At 42.2% G+C, this 15,979-nt stretch overlaps 1 protein-coding gene across 1 annotated transcript; it reads right to left on the bottom strand.

Moving 5' to 3' along the window:
• Window positions 1-4,002: 4,002 nt before the first annotated feature.
• LOC309612881 (adenosine 5'-monophosphoramidase HINT2-like) lies at window positions 4,003-8,082 on the bottom strand. The gene is made up of 2 exons (XM_082359242.1): window positions 5,974-8,082; window positions 4,003-5,714 (listed from the first exon to the last, which is right to left on the bottom strand). The coding sequence occupies exons 1-2, from the start codon at window positions 6,059-6,061 to the stop codon at window positions 5,311-5,313; spliced, it is 492 nt and encodes a 163-aa protein (XP_082215368.1). The 5' UTR covers window positions 6,062-8,082; the 3' UTR covers window positions 4,003-5,310.
• Between the last annotated feature and the right edge of the window lie 7,897 nt (window positions 8,083-15,979).

Here is a 15,979-nt window from a genome sequence, read left to right as displayed (position 1 = left end):
AAGTCAAGGGTTTTGAGCCTGGAAGATAAGATGCTTTCGCAGAAATAGAGGACACCGAACAGAAGACAAGTTTGGAAATTGAAAAGCCAAGTTAGGGAAATAGTATTAAGATTGAGGTTCTGGCGAGATTTCCAGAGGGCAAATAACTTGGTGGGAATGTCTTGCAAGCAGTTGAGGGAAAAAAATCTCTCTGGATAAACACACACATAAGAGATGAGCACGTTAAACAGTTAATCGTATACAGGAGGGTATTTTTTTAATAAAGTGTAAATGTTTATTACATGCCAGACTCTGCTTAACTATTTGCTTCCCAGATATGTCAGGTGCACAAGGTATGGCCCTGGACCCTTTGTTCTTCCTGCTCCTTATTCTCCTACTCAGAGATCTCACTTACTATCAGCTTGAAAAATCCACATTCCATATTTGTCTCCAGCCCTATAGCTCCAGCTACCTGCTAAAGACAGCCACCTGACATGGGCATCCCAACCCAATCAAGGCAAGGATAGGCTCGTCCCCTTCTCTCCCCTTTAACTGGTGTTTCCTCCAAATCTCCCTATTTCTTTGAACAGGAACTTCAAACTGTGGTGCCTCAGACCTCCCCATGCTCATGACACAGTCATCCTAGAATAGCACTTTATAACATGATGTGCCCCTGCTCAAAGCCTTCGGGCTCCTTAATATGGACAGAATAAAAGCCAAGGTTCTCAACTGAGGTTTCAAGGCCATCCCCGGGTCCATCCCAAATTACCTTTCCAATTGCAGTGCCCACTGTCTCTCTGCCCAAACCTCCTCCAAGGAGACATCCTGCACGTGACTCTCAAGCATGCTCACCTTGATGCCTTCCCACCCTCTCAAGGAGATTGGCAATCCTTCCTTCTGCCAGGCATTATCCTGCTCCAGTTTTTTCTTCATCTGACCCATCCCATCCCCTGAGCCTTGGAAAAATCCCATCTGGTCCTGAACATCTTGTCCATTCCAGGCTAGAGGTGGTGCTTCCTCTACACTCACTAAAAAGCCAGATGGCATTTGCATAGCTATTTCCCCATATGGGATATGGGGTTATAACAGTACCTATATGATAGGATCATAAGTAAATAAATGCTCAATAAATCATTATTATGATCATTGTTATTATATGTTAGACATTGGGCTAGGCATTTAGGGATCTAAGTCGGAGTAAGATACAGTCCCTGACCTCCGGAGCTCAAAATCCACTGGGGGAGAAAATGGATTGGGGAGGGAAAAACGCAAGGAAAAAGGATGCTTTTTCGCTATCTTGTCTAATTATCTTTTCTAGCATGTAAATCATGACTCTTCTACATGATTGTAAGCCTCTGACAAAGTTAATTTAATATTTTCTTGAACAACTCTTTGGAAAATATATCTTATTTCTTGTGTGTGTGTGTGTGTGTGTGTGTGTGTGTGTGTGTTTTACTTCTCCCAGGAGACTGTGCACTAAATAATTATATTTTCACAGGATAAACATTTTCGTTCCAAGAGTCAGGGATTTTTACTCATCTGACAACACTTCGGATTAATAGCCCAATATTTAGTGTCTTCCACTGACGGCTCCTCATCCTTAGGCACACACACACACATACACAGACACACACACATTCACACACACACACACATTCACAGACACACACACACACACAAACGACACTCATCCCTAACTGGCCAATGCATATGTACTCAGAGACTTGAAAAAAGCACTGGAGCTAGAGGAAGAAGAAGAAGGAGGAGGCAGAGGAGGAGGGGGAAGGGAAAAATAGAAAAGAGATAAGAAAGGGGAAAAAAAGAAATTCCAGCTTCAGCTCACCTGTAGAATAGGAATTGAGTATCTTAATTATCCTTGCCAAGCATCAGCCTACTCATCTGTAAAATGTGTGCACTAGACTGTGGCTCCCAAGTCCTAGTTGATTATGAGACTCTCATCTAGGGAGATTTGTTAAAATTCCTTTTCCTAGGGTCCACTCTGGACCTGCTAAATTAGAACTTCCGGGGGAGGAGCCTGAAAAGCTCTACCTTTAAAAAAGCTCTCCGGGAGATTACAATGATCAGTCAAGTTTAGGAATCCCTTTTCCAATTCTGATTCTCCTCGCATTGAAAGACACACTCCGCCAAGGAATTTCTGATACCCTGGAGTCCGGATCTGAGGCAGAGAGATCTTTAGAGTTCTAAGAGAAAGGCTGTAATAAGGGACCGAGTCTCCTCCCTCCCTGTTTTGTCCACAGAAACACTTTCTTTTCATTTCCCAACTATGGTTTCTGGTCAACATAAACGTTTTAACCATTTATGATTCTTTCACAAGACAGCTAAGAGCAAAGAAAACACTTTGATTATTTTGATACCTCTTAAGGACTTAAAGAAAGCTTTGAACATGTGACACAAAATCTCCCTCATCAGATAATTTTGTTGCAGTGGCTGAATTCGATTTGAATCAGATGCATATCTCCAATTGTTTCACTTACTCTACCGTGTTATTTTTAAATTGTATTGAGTCCCCCCTGTTTACATAAAGGTACATTTAAGGAATTATACTCAGCTTCACTGGCTTTGATCAAGCCTCTTCCATAAAATGCCACTTTGCTGGGGCTTTCACTCAATCAGCTTAAGAGGAAACTTCTTCCCACTCTCCCAGGGGAGCTCCAGGGCTCTACTTTGCGAACTTTAGAGTACGTGTTTTTCTAGAAGAGCAAAACCACCTACAAGAGCTTCATAGGCAGAAAAGTTTCCGAGCTAATTCCCTGGAAATGTCTACACTCATTAAAAACAATCATGCGCTCCCATATATGACTGGGTACCTATATTCAAGCAGTTAAAACCACTCTAATTCTCTAGGAAACTAACGTTTAAAAAAGAAACATGTTGTGCTTCTTTCTCCCAAGTTGTAGCACAGGAAACATGATCCCAAGGAGCCCCACTTTCTGGTTAAGGGCTCTATGGAAACTGACTGCCTGGCTGCATCTTTTGGGAGCTATTTAGGCAAGGTACTCATGCTTTTCGTATCTCAGTTTCCCTGTCTGAAAAATAATAATAATAGTGCCTACTTTTAAGTGGTTACTATGAAGTTTAAATTAGATAGTATATAAAAGGCTGAAAATAAATCCTGCCACATGGTAAATACCCCATGACCGCTAGCTATTATTTCTTTTTCCAGAGATTTAGCATTTGCGACAACATAAGTAAAAAGATTCCTTATGCCCCATCTGTCCCATCACCTTGGCAGCAGTCCACTGTCTTCCTGAATGTTTGGGTTTTGTCTATATTAAGAAGCCTGTTCAACCAGGTAAACATCTGCCCTGGCCAATAGACACTTCCATTTTCTTCCTCGAAGAAAGTCTTGAAAGAGTTCCCCCATTCTTGGATGGTTGTCACTCTTCATTGAAGGGCACAACTTTGCTCTGTTTCCTATAGCCTATGTCCCAAGTGCTCTATGCCATTGGGAAGTCATCTCTAATAACATCTGTACACCAAGTCAGAACACCTTTGCTTCAGCTTGTCCTCTACCGCTGCCATTTTAGAGGTGACAGATGCAAAAATTTGACCTCAATTGACCTCAGTAGCTTGCATCCAGTAGACACCCAACAAATACTTGTGTAATTAAAATCTTCCCTCTTAATCCTCCCCCACTAAGGCACTCAAGACTGTATAGCACAGTACTCTAAAAAATTGTCTATCTATCTAAGACTGTTTGTTTTTTGTTTTTTTTTTAAATTAATTTATTTATGGCTGTGTTGGGTCTTCGTTTCTCTGCGAGGGCTTTCTCTAGTTGTGGCAAGCGGGGGCCACTCTTCATCGCGGTGCGCGGGCCTCTCACTATCGCGGCCCCTCCCGTTGCGGGGCACAGGCTCCAGACGCGCAGGCTCAGTAATTGTGGCTCACGGGCCCAGTTGCTCCGCGGCATGTGGGATCCTCCCAGACCAGGGCTCGAACCCCTGTCCCCTGCATTGGCAGGCAGATTCTCAACCACTGCGCCACCAGGGAAGCCCCTCTAAGACTGTTTTTTAAAAGGGTGAAGGAGGTGGAGAGGAAGGAAGAGAAGATTAGGGTTGTGGATGTTTTGCCATGAAAAGCCAGGGACTCTTATATCTGTTGGAAAAGAAGACATGAGGATAAAATGGTGGGCACTTAAATAGAATTCCATCTATTTTATGCCCAGGTTCAAGACATTATTTGATGTAGATGAGAAAGCACAGAACCTTAAGCCATTTCCAGGAAAATGACAGGAGAAGAAATACCCAGGGTGCTAGATGAGTTACTTAACAGGGGAGATTGACAAGTCAAATGGTCAAGTACATGTAAGTAGTCCAGGGGTTCCCTGAACCAGACAGGCTTGAATAACATCAGCTCCTTGGCCACTGGCCCTCATATAGCTCATTTCCTACTGAGCAAGATGGCCCTGCATTCAACAAGGGAGAACCAAATCATGCAGAAAGTCAGTTTACTGGCAAAGCTTCCAGAAAGGAAGACATTTATCAGTAAGATAAGAAAACCTAAAATTTCATTGATTTAAAATTGAGGGTGTTGAGAGTAGGACGAATTTTACTAAAACATGATTTGAAAGGATGATCTTGATTTACTTCAGAACCGTGCATAATTAAGCTAAGATTGTAAGTTACTTTCCCTCAAGCGTTGAAAAGTAGAAAAACACTATTAGTGAAACATAATGTTCAAAGTACATGGCAAAGAGTTGGCTCTTTATAAAATTTTTATTACATCCTGTTTATTGGGACACTAAAAACTCATCCTGTTCCCAAACCTAACATCATGGTCAGAATTCTGATATTCATAAGAAATGTAATGAACCTTCAATATTTAGTTTATATCTAGGGGATGGGGAGAATGAACAGTTCTACACAGGAAAAATAATATGAATTATTCAGAAGAAAATTCTCCATAATCTTCTCTGTTTCCACATATTTGTAACTGATATAGCTTCAGGAAGTAAAGAAGTTACACCCATCCTAGTTTTAACTGAAAAGGCCCATGGCATTCTGGGAGTAGTCTCTTTGTATCAGTGTTACTCTGGGGAACACAACAGACCCTGGGTCGTACCAGTCATTGGGAGATCAGCCAAATTGCTAATTCTCTACCCCAAGGAAGTTGTCTAAGTAATGTAAAAGTCTCCAGTGTAACACATTCCATCATCCTAAAGTTATAAAAAAAAAAGGGATAGCTTGCTTGTTTTCATTTATTTATTTATTTATTTATTGAGGGAGAGCAAGTTTATTAGCATCACAGGGTGCCGTTTTTCCCCACCCCAACCAAGCTTCCAGGTCTGGGGTCCTTGGTCATTTGGTAGGTTCAACCTGAAGGCCACTGCAGCTGTCGGCCCCCAAGTACGTGAATGTGCAGGTGATAAACAGATTGTGCGCCCAGCTCCCCATCGTTGATCACAAATCGGTAGCCATCTCCCAGCCCCCCAGCCTTTGCTGTCTTCTTGGCCACAAGGAGAAGGTGTCCTAGAAGCTTCCGGTCTTCTTCCTCAACCTGGCTAATGCAAGGAATGGGCTTCTCAGGAATGACCAGAAAGTGCACAGGAGCCTGAGTGGCCGCGTCACGGAATACGAGACACTGCTGGTCCTCATACAGAACGCCAGCTGGGAGGCTTCGATCCAGGATCCAGGAGGAGATGCTTGGAGCTGCTCCCCGAGGAGCTGCCTTCTGGGCCTTGGCCACTTCATTCCCATCAGTCACACCTGCAGCTCCTCGGACCCTGTGTCGACCTCGATGCCTGGGCCTGTGCAGGCCGTCGTCCATCGCTGGTTCATTTCTCCCGCGGCGAGGCTTTAAGAGAGGCTGCCGCGACCACCGGTCCGACCTCACCGCACAGCCCTGGAGCCTGCGCCTCGGGAGGGGCAACGTTCCCGGCAGGGCTGCGCACGCCATGGGGAGCCGGGGAGGAACGCGGCCCCCGGCCTTGGAGGGCGTTAGAGCCGCGGGACCCCTTCCTCGCCCCACGGCCACCTCTCACCTGCGCCCCCCGCGGCCCCGCCACCCCCTCTGCCCGGCGCGGCCCGCAGAGCCCGGCGGCCAGCAGTATGGCCGCCGCCATCTTCCCCTCGGCCGCGCCGGGATCGCTTTTCAATTTCAAAATATCTTAATACGAAAGTTTTCTTAATTAATAATAAAGGTGGTACAGGCAGCAAGGAAAATAACATAGGAATGAAATTTTATTTATGCAGAATTCACTTATTAAGTATATACTTCGTAGTCTGTGTTCTAGACAGAAACACAGGTTAATATGCCTGATCTTTTTTCTATTCTCTTTGTATACAGTATTTTTTGCAGCCATCTCTGTCACCAGGGCTGTGCCACCATAGAATAACGTGTATGTTCTTGGCCTGACTAAATGAGGCACAGCTGTCACGTAGGTTAAGAAGGAAACAGTGGAAACGTGAATAGAAGCAGCACAAAATTTTGCATGTTAAAAAAATCTTGTGATAACCTATAGATGAAAAGAATCTGAAAAAGAATATATATATGTATGTATAACTGAATCACTTTGCTGTACACTTGAAACTAACACATTGTAAGTTAACTATACTTCAATTAAAAAAAAAAAAAACCTTAAAACAAAATGAGTCACAGACATCTAAAGAATATATTATTTAAAGAAGACAAAAACTAAAGAGGTTATAGATTTGGGAAAGAACAGAGGAGAGAAACAGTTAAAGGAACCGAGATTGGCCCCTCAGGATGGCTAAGTAATATATGGAGTGTTATTAGATCAAAGTTCTCCATCTCTGAGGAGAAAACAACAAAAAATTGGCTTTAAGTCAGTCCAGAAAGATGTCAGCTTAGTTTTTAGGATGAATTCTTGGTGCCTAAGTTGATCCGTATCATATTAGGTTACAAAGGGAAGTCTTGTAATCTCGCTCCCAGGAGATGCATGGATGTGAGACAGGAAAGCCCCAGTAACATGCATGACCATGTCGAGTGGCTGATTCACCCAGAGGGACACACTAGAAGACTTCCCGGGTTTCTTGCAGGCTCAGGATTTTCTAATACTTCAACAAACGTGAGGCTGTCGAAGCAACTGCTCTGCCCCGCGTTCAGCAATTTTGGCAAATCCCAAATACTTTTTCTTCATACAAATGAGGTTAACAGCAAGAACAGATTTTACAAGGACGTTTTACAACCAATCAGCACCTCACCAAATGGAATAAATACCTGCTTCTTTCTCAATGTAGTAAATGGCTGGACATAGTTTACCATACAGCCAGAGCTCGGTGCCATTAAAAGAACTGGTGGAAAAAAGTACCAAGTATGGAGCAACCATGTAGGTAAGTCAGCATTTTGGAAAGAGAGTTAGTGGCCCTGGTGTTCCCAGGGGAGGTTCACTGGATTCTTTTAACCAAAGTCAATCTGCCACGTTGAGGAAACACAGGGTCAGCCTTAATGCTTTTGGTCCCAAGGGAAAGTTGTCCAGTTGCCAGAACATGAACAAGAAAGAGGAGGAAAATTATCTCCTTTTCTGTCCCTGCTATGAGCAGTGATGAGAAGAAATGGATTCTATGGGAAGTTCTGCAAAGAGAAAGCCTTCTGCTTATTTCTCACTCTCTCGGTTGAGACTTGCTCCTGCCACATGAGAGGGGCACTCATGGTACCACAGGCTGATAGGAATAAAAGAAATTCAGAAATTATCCAACTTAAAAAAAAATATAGGACTTCCCTGGTGGTGCAGTGGTTAAGAATCCGCCTGCCAATGCAGAGGACACGGGTTCGAGCCCTGGTCTGGGAAGATCCCACATGCCGCAGAGCAACTAAGCCTGTGCGCCACAGCTACTGAGCCTGTGCTCTAGAGCCCATGAGCCACAACTACTGAGCCCACGTGCCACAACTACTGAAGCCCACATGCCTAGAGCCTGTGGTCTGCAACAAGAGAAGCCACCACATTGAGAAGCCCGCGCACTGCAATGAAGAGTAGCCCCTGCTAGCCACAAGTAGAGAAAAGCCCGTGTGTAGCAACAAAGACCCAACGCAGCCAAAAATAAATAAATAAATTTATAAAAAGAAAAATGTATATACAGATATACAAACACACACATCTCAAAACACCCCACCAGCCAAAGAAGACCGGGCACTGAAATGAAGCATCCTGCTTCCTCTCCAGGCCAACATTTCCCAAAGAGATACCGCATCTCTCTGTTCAGAAAGAGATCTCAGGGCTTCCCTGGTGGCGCAGTGGTTGAGAATCTGCCTGCCAATGCAGGGGACACGGGTTCGAGCCCTGGTCTGGGAAGATCCCACATGCCACGGAGCAACTGGGCCCGTGAGCCACAATTACTGAGCCTGCGCGTCTGGAGCCTGTGCCCCGCAACGGGAGGGGCCGCGATGGTGAGAGGCCCGCGCACCGCGATGAAGAGTGGCCCCCGCTTGCCACAACTAGAGAAAGCCCTCGCACAGAAACGAAGACCCAACGCAGCCAAAAATAAATAAATAAACAAAGTAAACAATGCCTTAAAAAAAAAATTCTAAAAAAAAAAAAAAAAAAAAAAAAGAAAGAGATCTCAGTCATCCGCCTTAACTGCTGGGCTTCCAGAGAGCTTTTGACTCCACCGCAATTATGCCTTAAAAATCCCACACCCATTTTGTGTTCTAAGCCATGGAATTTTTTAAGACAGTTAAATCAGAAACCTTGGGACCGGGGCTTCCCTGGTGGCGCAGTGGTTAAGAATCCGCCTGCCAACGCAGGGGACACAGGTTCGAGCCCTAGTCCAGGAAGATCCCACATGCTGTGGAGCAACTAAGCCTGTGCGCCACAGCTACTGAGCCTGCGCTCTAGAGCCCGCGAGCCACAACTACTGAGCCCATGTGCCACAACTACTGAAGCCCGTGCGCCTAGAGCCTGTGCTCCGCAACAAGAGAAGCCACCACAATGAGAAGCCTGCGCACCACAACAAAAGAGTAGCCTCCGGGGACTTCCCTGGTGGTCCAGTGGTTAAAACTTTGCCTTCCAATGCAGGGGGTAGGGTTTGACCCTGGGTCGGGGAGCTAAGATCCCACATGCCTCGCAGCCAAAAAAACAAAACATAAAACAGAAGCAATATTGTAACAAATTCAATAAAGACTTTAAAAAAAAAAAAAGAGTAGCCTCCGTTCTCAGCAACTAGAGAAAACCCACGTGCAGCAGTGAAGACCCAATGCAGCCAAAAATTAAATAAATGAATAAATTAATTAATTAAAGAAAAAAAAAGAAACCTTGGGACCATATTATTCTGCCAAATAAATCATTTGATGGAAAGTGAACTCCATGCTAGAAAGCTTCACACTGGGCCTAGGTGTGTCACTAGTCTAGTCTTTGTGGAAAAAACAAAATAAAATCTTTTTCTTTTGTTCTTTGACTTTTTTTCGAGGTACAAAGTGAAAAAGCTGCACCCCAGCTTGAATGGAGGTCCCCCTGTAAAACAATTCAAACCATGTGAGAAAAACAATCACAATGCTATCCATGGAAATAAAAATGGAAACTTTTAAAACTGTTACTAAGCAAAGACAACAACCATGTCCCCCTTCAGAGCTGATAAGAGATCATGAGGTTGAAATTCTGCACAGCACTTTGAAAACTAGAAGCCTTAGTCTTAGGACTTCATTTTTCTTTTAAAGCAAATACCTTTGAAAGCTTGCTGGATCCACACTGGCTCCATCCTCTGCTGTGTTTTTGATCTACGACACTCAAAAACAATTACTGTCATAGTCAAATACATGTGGATGATTTATAGCCCTCTATGCCATTTACACTTAAGAAAAATAATTCTCAAAGCATACTGATATTAGGACAAAGCAAAATGGCCTTGAAAATGAACCAATCATGCACAAAAGTCATATTTTTTAAAATCAACAAATAAAAAGAGGACACAGTATTTTTGTTTGAAAGCTCATGAAATTGGAAACAAGGCAAGTCAATAAACTTTCCTCCAAACCCCCTTTCCCTACCCCTGGAAAGCATTTTATGAGATAACAAAAACCTCTAACACTGAGTGATGTGATTAAGTAATAAAAGGCTGATTTTTCTTCCTGTGTAACCTCCACAGGATGCTTATGAGAGCACGACAAAGGTCTATATAAAGAGTTAACTGTGTGTTGGTGTAACCCCAGATTACAGGTGTTTGTTAAGGGAGATCCCACTGAGATTTTTCTTAAGACTGGTTGAACAACAGCTTCATTCTCTCTCACTCTAATGAGCTGGTTAGCAAGCGCCCCACCCCCCTTCCTAGAAGGCTCTGTTAACAGTGTACATGGGTGCATTGCCTCAGCCTGGAGTCTACCGGAAAAGCAAGCTTGCAAGCTTAAAATCTCGTGAGTCACAGATGAGTGCTGTATGGATGCCAGAGCTTGCACGAAGAACCAACTTTCCTTCCACGTGCTTCACAAGAGACTGCGGAGCCACTGCGGACATGCCATGCCGATGCACTAAGAGAAGATGGTTGGCTAACCTCAACCCCTGGGAATGCAACACTTAAACGATAGCGCACGTGCTCCTTCCCTCCAGAGGGACAGTGCAGGGCACACAGCCTTGACCCAGACCGCTGCTCTGCAAGTTCCCGGTAACAAGCAGGTTAAGCCAGCCATAAATCAACCCTCCAACCAGGGCTTCATCACCCTACACCCTGGACTCTCAGGGCTTTGCAGCCATCTGAAATTTCTTTAGTAGGATTACCCTGATGGACACAGAATTCCTGGAGTCTGTCATTGTAGAAAGACTACTTCCAGCAATATTTATGAGAAGGTGCTTCCATGGCTCATCCTCACACTTTTCTCCTAGTATTCAAACTGTTTGTATTCTAAATTCTTCTCCCAGAAAACCTTTACAGCAACAGATACATGTGCATGTGTGTGTGGTGGAGAGGTTGGCTCTATTTTTAAAACTTTTTATTTTGAAATGATTTCAAATTTAAAGTTGCAAATGCTAAACCCACTTTTCCACCAATTTAACAAATTTTAATAGTTTGCCATGTTTGCTTAATGCAGTCCTGCTTTCTTTCTGTGTGAGTGTGTGTGTGTGTGTATGTGTGTATCCACACACATGCAAAAATATAGATATAATTAGCTCTGAACAATGTGACTGTATGCTGCATGTTTGATGTTTTACTCTGTAATACATCAGTGTGTATTTGCTAAGAATAAAGAGCCTCTTACATAATCACAGTACAGCTATCAAATTCAAGAAATTTAACATTGAATTTAAGAATTTTCATCTAATCTACAGCCCATATACACATTTCATCATGTGTCCCCAGTAATGACCATCATAACAATTATTTTTTGGGTGAAGGATCCAGCTTGGGACCACACAGTGCATTCAATTGTCATGACTCTACAATCTCCTTGAACCTGCGAGCCATCACTCAACTTTTCAGTTACTTTATAGAATGTCCCTCAATTTGATATTTCCTTGTGATTAGGCTCATGGATCCCCTTTGGGACTGGAACACTACATAATGATGCGTTCTTCCCAAAATGTCCCATCTCGGGACCTGTAATACCATTTGCCTCTTTGTGGAGATGTTAATTTCTAACATTTGGTTAAAATGCTGTCCCATGTCTTTCCTGCGTAACTTTTTCCTTCTGTACTTTTAGATACCTTGAGATTATGTAAGTATTCTGTTCTACATCGAACCTCCACCTTTAGATTGAGTATCCATTGATGACTCCTGCCTGAAGCCATTTTCATTCTAATGCTCATGTGTTTTCTTTTATTGAAGTAACATTGTAGAAACAACTCACTGAACACCATCACAGGGTAGGAAAAATCCCTTAGATTGTATTAGCACACAACTCACCAGGTTTCTTCATTCACAGGGTGACAATAAAAAGGAGAAAAGAAGGAAATACATGCACTACAAATGGGCCAGGTTTGCCCCAACATGCTTTCCTTTTATCCTAGTTTCTCCAAGAGTCCTGTCCCCAGAGATGGGAGTGCAAGTCTGGAATCAGGACACCATCTTCCACTCTTTTGATTCAATATCAAGCATTTTTCATGATGATTACATGCAGTCACTAGTCCAGGGCATTTCCTCTCTTTTGTTTAAATTGCTTCTAGAATAAACATCTCAAAACTTAGGATGGCGGCCAACGGAAGATAATCTCTCAGGGGAAAACACTGGAATCCTCACAACTTCCATCAGTAAGAAGCAGAGGAAAATGCCAAGTTGCCATTCATTTCCAAAGAAATTACACAACACAGTAAAGCTTCTCACCTTTAATTCCACAGAATGAAAGTTAGTCTTTCAAAACGTTAAATTTCATATATGGCAATAAATCATACTGTAACATTTCCCATGGAAACAGAAAAACATATACGTATATTATATATAGAACTTACAATTATATACACTTTTCCTTGCAAGAGGAGCTCCACGGATCTCAGAAACCTGATATGTTAATTATCAAGGGACTCTTATACTCCTCCATATGAAATGAAAGAAAGTGGGGGAATCTACTACTTACCCCTCTAGGGTTTATCTTGTTCACTAAAAATAAACATATTTCCTTGAGGACAGATGGAAAATGTGAGGTGACAATTCATTCTCCAAGAAAGCATGTGACTTCCCAAGAGCAAATTCTCACTTCAAGGTGTAGAATATTCAGATGCATAAAACACTCTCTAATCTGTAGGCAAGAAAGCCTACAAAAGCAATGATTATTCTAATAAAACTGTAGTTTGACTGAAAATCAAAACTAACAAAGACAAAGGGACCAGGTCCAAAATACGGATGCTGATTTGGCCAGTGTTGCTTCCCTCATTCCTAATCAGAATCTGGCAACATGAGCTACTTCTTGTCATCTAATGAAGATTTGCTTGTCTTTCTTGCATTGGTATGTATTGTATTTAAAGATACTATATCAAAATCCCAGCAGGGCAGCCAAGTGAAAAGGACTACACATCTACACATAGCATGAAAGCATACTGCACAGTATTACATGGTATCTACTTTGTCAGGTCTTACTGTCTTTTAGAGCTGGAAGTAACTTCGATATTATTTTATAGCCACTTTATTTTATAGGCAATACAACACAGATACCATTTGAATACGTGTTCATTTCATAAATATTTAAACTTATTTAAATATCTATTTGTTCAAAGAATCATTATCACCTTTGCTTTGTGCCAGGAACAAGGCCAGGCCCTAGTTATATGATGGGGAACAAGATAGATGTAATTGCTACTCTCACAAATATTGTGCCCTACTTGTGCAGTATTTACTGCTGGTAAAAACATCATAGTTTATTAAAAGTTTTCATGTAGATCAGCAGTGCTCAATAGAACTATAATGTGAGCCATACACAATATTTTAAAATATCCAATAGCCACATTTTTTAAGTGTAGAGAAGAGAAATTAATTTAACAATATACTTAATTTAACCCAGTATGTCCAAAATATTATCATTTAACATGTAGTCAACATAAAAAATTACTAATGAGCTGTTTAACCTTCTTTTTTCATGCTAAGTCTTTAAAATTCAGTGTGTACTTTACATTTAGATCTCTCAATTCAGATGCTGAATTTTCATCAGAAATATTTGATTTGCATTCAGATTCCATAAAAGTTTACAGCTGAAAAAAGTAGATTGACATATTCAAGTTATTCCAACTATTCTTAAAAGTTTTCCGAGAACTAAATCAAGCTGGTTTTAAATTTAAATTGAAATGAATTAAAATTGAATACAACTGAATCCAGTTCCTCTGTCACACCAGCGCTATGCCAAGTACTCAGTAGCCCCATGTGGCCAGTGGCTGCCATACTGGGGGTACAGCTCTGAGTGATATCATTTTATTTTCCTAGGAAATAAAGGAGCTTGGCAGGGCAGACTTTGCTACCCACATTGTACATATGAAAAACAAACACGGCTTAGAGGTGACAAAATGACTCATTTGAGGCTGTAGGGACCAGTGAGTGGTGGAATCAGAATTCAATCCCAAGACTTCCAAAGCCCAGTGATCTTTCCCCACATCTTGCTGCATTAAAAATGAGCATGAGAAGTCTTACTCTGTTCACAGCACTGTGTCAGGCCATAGAGAATCTTAAACGCCAGATTATTATGTTTGGACTTGAGCCAGCCCAGAGGTAGCACACAGGTGGTTTAAGGCATGAATTGAGCCACAAATGTGTTCTATTGGTGAGGTCCAATTTTTCTTTTAAAAATCTGAATTTGAGTACTTCTCAATGAGACATCCATTTTCCAGTTTCCCACAGACCCTACCACCCTCTATTACTCATAACCATCCAGCCTCACTCACTTACTGTTCTTTTCCCTGACCCTGTTGTGTTTGAATTTGACAGCCCAGGGAAGCAGTTGGTGCCATGAGGGGTTTTCAGCAAAGGAGGAGAGTGAGAGGTCCAAGGCTGCTTCCAGATAACTAACCTGGTCCTCTGCACAGGCTAAATTCGTTCCAGTAAAGACTGGAACCAAGGAGACTAGTTTAACTTGAGTACTAGTCTTTTTTAAAGCTCTTTTTGCTTCTTTCAGGTTTATTTCCTTTGAGCGTTCATTAAAATATATTTTTGATCCCAAAAGATTCTTCCAGAATGTCTTAAATTTTCAGTCAATAGCTCAAAGGCAGCTTCCAATAAAATGATAGAACTACTCTCTCTCTCTCTCTCTCTCACACACACACACACACACACAGAGAGTTGGTCTCTACCTGAAGGGCACCTGAATGACTCCCACTGAAGGCTTCTGAGTGGAAGATAAGGATATGGACTTTAAACATGTAAAGATATCTTTCTTCCTTCCGTACTTGCCTACTAGGAGGCATTGGCCAAAACCTATAAATCCCATATATCTGTGTTTTTTTCTTCTGAAGTATAAATTTATGAATTTTTCATCTTTGCTGCACCACAGGTTCCTAGAGGGGATGACATCATGGTAGGCTTCTGAGTCTTTCTATGAAAAAAACCAAAGGAATGTTGACTTGGACATTATTGGTGAGGAAGGCAAAATGGCCCAATTTTAAGATGCATCAGTTTTTAGGGGCCCCCTTGCAGGTACAAAATCAAAAGAGCAAAAGCAATGATTGTGTTACCAATATGAGTTTCTTGATTAATCTAATGTAATTATGACATATTATACTTATCATAATCGGGGAAAATGTAAGAATTTGTTTAAGGTAATTCACTGGGAAAGTCCAACTATATTTTTTGTAATTCATTTCAAAGTAAGTTTTCTGTATCTGAAAAAACACTCTCTTACTTAAGTCTACATGTTTCATTGTGTGGAGCAGGAGAATCTAAAGCAGAGATTCTGAAGCCTGAGTGTAAGTGTTGTGGTGTGGGGATACTGATTAACAGTCAGATTTCTGGGACCCAGCCCCAGAAATATAATTCAGTAGGTATAGGGCACCTCAAGTCCCACAGTGACTCTGAGGTAGGAGGTACCTATAGACCACACTTTGAGAAATATGGCTCTAGCAATTAGCTATATGTCATGGACCTTTCACCTGGGGCAGAGATCACTAGCCTTGTTGAAGATTACTTCCCATTAAGATGCAGTCAATTGGTTGCACTGATGGTTCCAAGTAATGGCTCCCCTGTATCCACACTCTCTCCAATGTGACTCTGCAGCTCCTTCCATCAAGAAGAAGTCTATTTCCTTACCTTTTGGGTCTAGGCTGGCCTTGTGACTTGCTGGTCAATTTGCAATGGAAATGTCAGTGTGCCGGCTCCAAGTCTGGGCCTTGAGAGACTTGCATGCTTCTCTCTCTCAGATCCTTGTTACCACCATGTGAACCAAGCCAGACAAGTCTACTGGATGATGAAAGACCACACAAAGGAGATTCCACCTGTCCCATTCAAGGTGACCTTGGAACAGCCTGTAGTCAGCCTAGAAATGCAGAGCTCCCTACTTGGCCCACCGCTGGCCAGGGATGCTTGGGGAGCCTTGCCAAGAGCAGAACAGCTGTCCAGCTGACCCAAGAGCAATAAATCTTACTTTTTTAGGCTAGAGTTTGGAGTCTTGTTATGCAACAATA

Source organism: Balaenoptera borealis (assembly GCF_965194805.1).
Source record: "Balaenoptera borealis genome assembly, chromosome: 16".
Classification (NCBI taxonomy): Eukaryota; Metazoa; Chordata; class Mammalia; order Artiodactyla; family Balaenopteridae; genus Balaenoptera; species Balaenoptera borealis.
Note: the sequence above shows the minus strand (reverse complement) of the source record. Positions and strands in the feature narration are given on the sequence as shown.